Genomic DNA, 7,506 nt, shown 5'->3' with positions numbered 1-7,506 from the left:
ATGTTGAATAAATTAAATTTGCAATTTACACCATGTTTTTCCCTAAAAAAAATATACTATTAAGCCATGCATTTTCCCAATTATTTAAATGTAATTAAGAAAAGGAACATTTCACTACAATCAAGAAAATTAGACGTATTTTTAACAAAGTTGATAGGTAAAGTAAGAGTGCATGTTTCCATTGATTCTACTAATAAAGCACTGATTTCAATAACTTGTTTTTTTTTTTATCTACTTATTTTTCTTCCTGTCCCTTTCTTCTTTCAACTCATACAACTTATTTTAATGTTGAAGTAGACCAAAACAATACTCTCTAAATAAGAGTGCTGAAATGATAAAGTGGGAAAATAAAATAAAATAATTTTTTTGCATAGTACGTGAGTCGGCATTTCCTGCTCCCGACAGCGTATCAACTACGCGCTTTCAAACTTTGGCGTCGCTACGGAGAGATATTCTTATTCATGTCCCAACCTGCTACTTTATGTTCCCTATTTTTTCCAGTTTTAGTACTCTTCAACAACAACAACGCAAACAAAAATCATGTACTTATTTAAAAAAGAGGCAAAAAGAGAAAAGAAAAAGTTTGATACAAATGTCTCCCATCATATCCAAAAACTTTGATTCAAATAAACAAAACATAAAGAAAACCTCCTATACGAATGCGTCATGGCCAGTGAGGAGGAATTCTCAGAAGTCACAACCATGAAAATACACACACAAATTATAGTAGAGCTACTAAAACACACGGAGGCACATGGTCTCAGAACAAAGTAGCCCTACGTACCCCAGTTATTTCCGAGCTTCTTCTCAACTTAATTAATTTACATTAACTTTCCAAATTCTATTCCATTATATATTACTTAATTAATTACTTCATATATGGATGGATCAAAAGTTCCACAAATTTTCTCCACCAGAATTCTCGATCCAGTAATCAGAGGGTGAGCTCATTCTGGGAGGGGTTAGCAACATTCCCTCAGCCATGTCGATCAACAAACTCGGCATGGAGAATATGGCTTCCTCGTCGACAAACTCAGTTTCATTCAAAGGAGCAGCAACATTATAGTAACCATCACCCTCTGTGTTATCAGACTGAGCTACTGCATTAGCGTTGTTGTGGCTGGCTTCAGGCTTCATGAGTTCGGCTGCAGCAATGGCTGCGCTGCGGATGTCCGCAGGGGATTTGGACGCGGGCACTGGATACCTGCCAATCGAGTCCGGGAAGTTGAGAACCGCTTCCCCGCCTTTCAGGGCCAACGCCGCCACGTCATAGGCGGCGGCGGCCATCTCCGGCGTGAGGAACGTGCCCAACCATATTCGGTTGGTTTTTCGTGGCTCACGGATTTCAGTGACCCATTTTCCTCCGCGGCAACGGATTCCATGGTACAGTGGATGTCTCTTTGATGAAGATGACGATGAAGCCATGTTGGGCGGCGTTATTTGGAAAGAAAGCAAAAGGGTTTTGGCACGTGGGGTAATGAGAGGAAAAGGATGCAGACTAGGCAAAAGAAGCGGGGTAGGTATATTTGTGAGAGAAATTTATAGGGTCAACTATCATTGTCCTATATATAGAATCATATCCATATATGTAAGGTGCATATATAATAAGACAGTTTGCATGCATGACTTAACATTGTTTCTATTCTAGCTTTGTTTAAATACATGAAGAATGGAATGAAGTAGAACCAGACAATTGTAGTATACAAAAGTGAAACCGTGGGAATTTCGCGGACTAACTGAGTGAGTAGTGCTGATTAGTTTTGTTCGTACTTTAAAACGGTGGCTCATAGCTGGGCTCCATTGGTTAAGGTTTCGGAGAAAAAGGCAATAGAAATTAAATTTTTTACAGTAAACAGAGAATGATAACGACAAGTGCAGACACGTTCACTTGACAACTCACTAACACAGGAGATGTTAATTTGTGTGGTGTTTATATAAAAATGAGATGGATGGTGTAGCTGATGCGCACGAAACACTGGATAGCCGCAGCAACCAAAGCTAGTTTTTAATTTCATGAAGACCTTAACGTCACATCTTCATTTCCTTTTCCCAAATAACTGGTTAGTGGTGTCACTCGCTTTTATATTCACTCTTCTAATTAACTCTATATAGACAGAAATAGAGAAATAACTCAGGATTTAGACAGTTCAATCGTGTAACATTCTCACTATAATATTTATTAAAAAATTATTTGTCAAATAATGTCTTTAATGAATAGTTTGTCAAAAAAATAGTTTATATAGATTCCAACATGTCGTTGACATGACATTAACAATTGTGTCATGTGTTTAGGTGTTACTTGGTAGTTTTAAACATATTTAATTCTAAAAAAATTCAAATTTAATTTAGTCTTTATAAAAATGTTTACTTTTCATATTTTTATTTTAGTCATTATTATTCGAAATCTCTTTTTCAATTTTATTATTTCATAATTTTTTTTATCGGCATATTTTTCACACATATTAAGCATTTTCGGAATATGTAATCTCTTCTTCTTCCCTCTCATCACATACCTTTAAATTTGTTATTAGGAATTGATGATAAATTGTTATTATAAGAAATACAACTTAAAATTTAATTATTAAAATAATTTTTAAGAAGAATCTTAATAAAAAAAATTAAAAAAAAGAATATACATATATATATATATATATATTAACTTTCATATTTCTAGAAATATTTATTAAATTATAAATTAATTAAAACAAAAGAATAAATTAATGAAAGTTATAAGAATAAAATATTAAATCATTTTTAGTATAATTTTTTGTATTAAATAAACTCTATTTTAAGCCAATTGAACTTTAAAAAAAATACCTTTTAGGTAAATTTTCATTTCTGTGGAAATTGTAGGTAACATGTATGACCTTCCCGAGATAGTGAAATATTTTGAATTCGTCAATTAACAAAATTCTTTTGTGATATTTTTTAATTTTTTTTTATAAGTTTGAAGTGATTTCTTATTGGTTAACTTGTAATTGTTTTACTAAAATTGTACGGTTGTTTCTTCATGCATCCTAACAAAATTCTTACTCATCCTATCATTTTGAAAGAAGACTATTTTACCCCTTTTAAAAATGACTTATGATTATTTTTTCTAAAATACTTTTGGAACATATTTTTTAGAATATAATTTATTAATTCTGGATTTACCAATCTGTAAATAAAAAAAATGTGTTTGGAGAAGGATATTCGAAAATAATTTTTTGTCTTTCGGATTTTCTATTCTGGAAACACTCTTTGTTTATGGAACCCCTATTTCAGAATCAACAAAACTATGAAAGGATATTTTCGATATTTCAAGAAATGTAGGGGTGCAGGAAAAAAGATGTAGAGATACAGGAAGAAACAGCATAGCGGTAACACTGATTCAAAAATTTAAACTCTATACCCCAAACATTTGCAAACTATTCGTAGACTTGACTAGAGCCCAAACGTTCATGTAATGCTGATGGATCCATCTTTATAATTGTTGCCCAATTTCCAGGCGTCTAATGGCTCAATCCCTTGCAGCCGAACTTTATACAAGGAGAGCACCAGCAACGCGTTCTCATATATTTTCGTTTAAAATTATGATTTTATATCCTTGTGAGAGAGTTATCTGAAAATATAGAGTTTATTAATTTTACATATTTCTTAAATTTTAATTTAATTAAAATAAAAGAATTGAAGCTATAATAGAAGTTAAAAACTAACTCCTCTATTTCACCTGTTCATTTAGTGGGTAATACAATTTAGAAAATAATTATTCATATAGTATGTTAATCAATCATCATGGTGTGTGCTTACTTTCAATAGATTATTAATAAATAATTTTTAAATTACTAATATTTTAGTTACTAATTATTTTGGATTCTAAATTAGTTGGTACCTAAATTAGTTGGTAGTTAAAACTTTGGTAAGATGTCAATTTTAAATTATTTACTAATAATAAAAATTACTTTAGATACTTATAATTTTTTAATTTAGTCAATATAATAATTAATTATTTTTTGTCTATAAAATTAGTTTCTATTTAATAATTTTTTTAAAATCTACCAAAACCTCCCTCAACGGCCCGATAGTGGGTGGTCTGATAAGTCCAACAAACACTCGCTAGGATAGGCTCGAAATGACTTTGATACCATATTACGAAGTGGACTTTAAACCTAACTCAACCCCATAAAACTGACTCATGAGGTGAGGTTAACACCCACTTATATACAATGAAATGTCATAATCTCTAGTCGATGTGAGATCTCCAACAAAATGTCATTCAAAAGTATCATTGAATTCTAAATTATTCACCATCAAAGCTAATTTTCTTCTTAGTTATGAAAGTTTCTTCTTATTACTTACACTACAAGAAAAAATGATTTTAACAGAGGTTATTTAGTCGGAGTTAATATAATCATAGGAATTGATTTAATTAACAGATATTGTTTAACCTTCGTTAAGTTTCAGAGGTTATTCTAAAACTTTAGCATAATAACATAGTTTTTTTAACATTTGTTAAATTTCAAAGGTTTATTTTAAGACCTCAGCAAAATAACAAAGGTTTTATTAACATTCGTTAAATTTCAAAGGTTTATTTTAAAACCTCAGCAAAATAACGGTTATTTTTTCAACCTTCGTTAAATTCTAAAGGTTTATTTTAAAATTTCACCAAAATAACAGATTTTTTTTTTAACTTTCAATAAGTTCCAAAAGGTTTATTTTACAACATCAACAAACTAACGAAAGTCTATTAAACCTTGGTTAAGTTTTAAAGGTTTATTCTAAAATCTCAACAAAATAATGAAGATTTTTTTTAACCTTCGTTAAATTCCAAAGATTTATTTTAGAACCTCAATAAAACACTCAAGATTTTTCAAACTTCAATAAATAAATAAAATTAAATCTATTTATAAATAAATAATAAAAAACTACATAGTTTTAATATATTTTATAATTAAATTCTCTAAATTTTTGAAAGTGTAACTTTACATTACAAATAAGCTTTCTAAAGTTTCAAAAATTTATTTTAAAAACTCATAAAAATAACCTTGGATAATAAGTATTTCAACAATATTTGCATGTTTTTTTTATGATTGATGGTAGTTGATTTATATAATTCCTAGTTTTTTTGGTTACGGGCTCATACTTAAAAAAACACTGACATATTTTTTTTAGCTTTTGATATACATATTTTGTGTGCAAATTTAGTTTTAGTTATAGTTGTTAATATTTAATTCTCATAATTTTGAAATATTTTAAATTAAGACATTTATTTTAAAATGCATCTAATAATTAATTCACCGTAAATATGAGAAGTAATAAAGTTAATTTCTCCTCGCAATATGTTCTTGCAATCTTTAGCCAAGAACACACATGACTTTGAAACTCACATCTAATAGATAATGCAATATTTAGGATATATAAAGGAGTAAAAAACACCAATTGTCGTCAAGCTATGTTAGAGTGGCTCGTGACCCAAGTTGGGGTAGTTAGGTGATGGAAAAAACAATATTGAAGTAAGAAGAAGAGAGTGTCTTATTTAGTGTGGTGATTCCTTGCTAAGACTGTCGTCAACGACCATTGAGCTTGTACCGAAAAGTATTGTGTCCAAGGTAAAAGAGAAAAATTAAGAGGATCATTAGAGATGGTGGAAGATGGGGTTGAATGTTTATTTCAAACAACAAGTCATTTCATGAAAATTTTGAAACTCATGGTATTTTACAGAGATTCTCAAATTCATTGTATTTTACGAAGGTTTTGAAACTTATGATATTTTACGGAAGTTCTTAAACCTATGATATTTAACTTGGATTTTGAAAGGCTTTTTCTGAAATTTAAAAAATCTAAAAAAACATGTTCCCTAAATACAGTTTAACGGAAAAATTGAAAACCAACTTAATAAAAGTTTTAATCTAAATAATATAAAAATAAACTCCTTCTAAAAAAACTCTTTATCCTTGTAATGTTACGAAAAAAGAACGTTCAATTTCTAGAAAGAAAAAGAAAAATATATTTCTCTTTATCCTTGTAATGTTACGAAGAAAGAACGTTCAATTTCTAGAAAGGAAAATATATTTCTATGGCAGTGCTGATAAGGTTGTTAGCTGTATTTTCAAATATATCGCTGAAAAATTCAAACTTTAAAAATCATCTCGAGCTTTGAGCTAGTGATGTTATGCAAAAAGTTTTAGTCACGACTTAAGTTTAGAACAACCATTTTTAAAGGACTATACACAACGCTATTAACTTTATTTTTAATGATAGCCAAAAAAACTAAAACACTTTTTAAGTAATTAAATACAATTAAAAAAAGGTTTTTAAAGTGTTAAAAGCTAAAACGTTCAACTTATACAATTTGAAAGACTATTTTAATAATTTACTTTTAGAATAGTATAGGTTAGAGAAAATTGGATCTGAGGCACTGAAACGAAGCCAGATTGCAACATGAATTGAAGACCTGGTCGTGCCGAATCTGAATGGAATTTAGTGTGTGTTGATTTTGTCTCTAGTTAGACCAAAACATGGATTACAGGTAGAAAAACAACAAGCAATAGTTGGATGATTGCTCTGCATTAATATTGCTTTGGAAAATAATCTATTGCCACCTTAAAGGTTCGTTGACATTTTATACTCAGAAAAGAGAAAAAAGTGCATGCACAACAGAAGATATCCCAGTATATAAAAAGTGAAAAACAAAGAAAATTAATTACTGTTAGTAGCCTATTTAATATGTAGAAGTTTAAGTAACTTCCTTATGTGTATGATTTGTAATTATTGATTTCATAGATTTCACTTATTTAATGAGTTCATACAAGTTGAATATATGTAAAGGGACACAGCACAGTGAAAATAAGAGAATAAAAACATTGAATATGTATCAATATTTATATTTTTATCTGAATCATTATGAAAGATTTGCTCACAATCTAACATATAATTATTAAAAATTATATTAGATATTCCACACTGTTGCAATCCAGACAATTTTCAGAATTTAATTTTTTTATTAAAACCTATTAATTTAATCCCAGAAAATATTTGTTTATTGTTACTGTGATTCATTAAAATCAGATCAAATCAATTAGCTACCTTACTCCAGACCGTACATGTCAGAGAACATGTGAAAAATAGATTATTAGAAATTTTCATGTTCTTGTCACACATGATTCAAATTTACCTTTGTAATTAATGCCTGTAACTATAAGATTATCTTGAGTAGCTAAAAGTGAAGCATCGTTACATTTTTTTCCCGCACACAATTACATTATTCCTATCACATTATGCTATATTACATAAGAGTCAATCAATAGTTAGTCAATTTTTTCTAAGATTGGTATGCGAGTTTTCTTGAATACACCAAAAAATAATGTGCTTAATGATAGGTTTATATAAGCTTCATAAAGTTTGCATTTATAAAGAAAAAGTTGTGATGCATAGGATAATATAAAACTTTAAATATGTTAACATGTAATAATGTTAAGACATTAAGTCTTAGGAATAAAAATAAAAATATATAATAAAACAACAATA

At 29.2% G+C, this 7,506-nt stretch overlaps 1 protein-coding gene across 1 annotated transcript; it reads right to left on the bottom strand.

Moving 5' to 3' along the window:
• Positions 1-582: 582 nt before the first annotated feature.
• On the bottom strand, positions 583-1,637 carry LOC137807985 (ethylene-responsive transcription factor ERF026-like). The gene has a single exon (XM_068608870.1). It carries the CDS (start codon positions 1,423-1,425, stop codon positions 889-891), a length of 537 nt encoding a protein of 178 aa, XP_068464971.1. The 5' UTR covers positions 1,426-1,637; the 3' UTR covers positions 583-888.
• Positions 1,638-7,506: the final 5,869 nt, after the last annotated feature.

This window comes from Phaseolus vulgaris, chromosome 3, assembly GCF_000499845.2.
Source record: "Phaseolus vulgaris cultivar G19833 chromosome 3, P. vulgaris v2.0, whole genome shotgun sequence".
NCBI lineage: Eukaryota > Viridiplantae > Streptophyta > Magnoliopsida > Fabales > Fabaceae > Phaseolus > Phaseolus vulgaris.
This window is presented reverse-complemented; position numbering and strand designations above follow the sequence as displayed.

Excerpts from the sequence above, each read along its gene's own strand:
- LOC137807985 (XM_068608870.1), bottom strand. The coding sequence starts at position 1,425 with ATGGCTTCATCGTCATCTTCATCAAAGAGACATCCACTGTACCATGGA.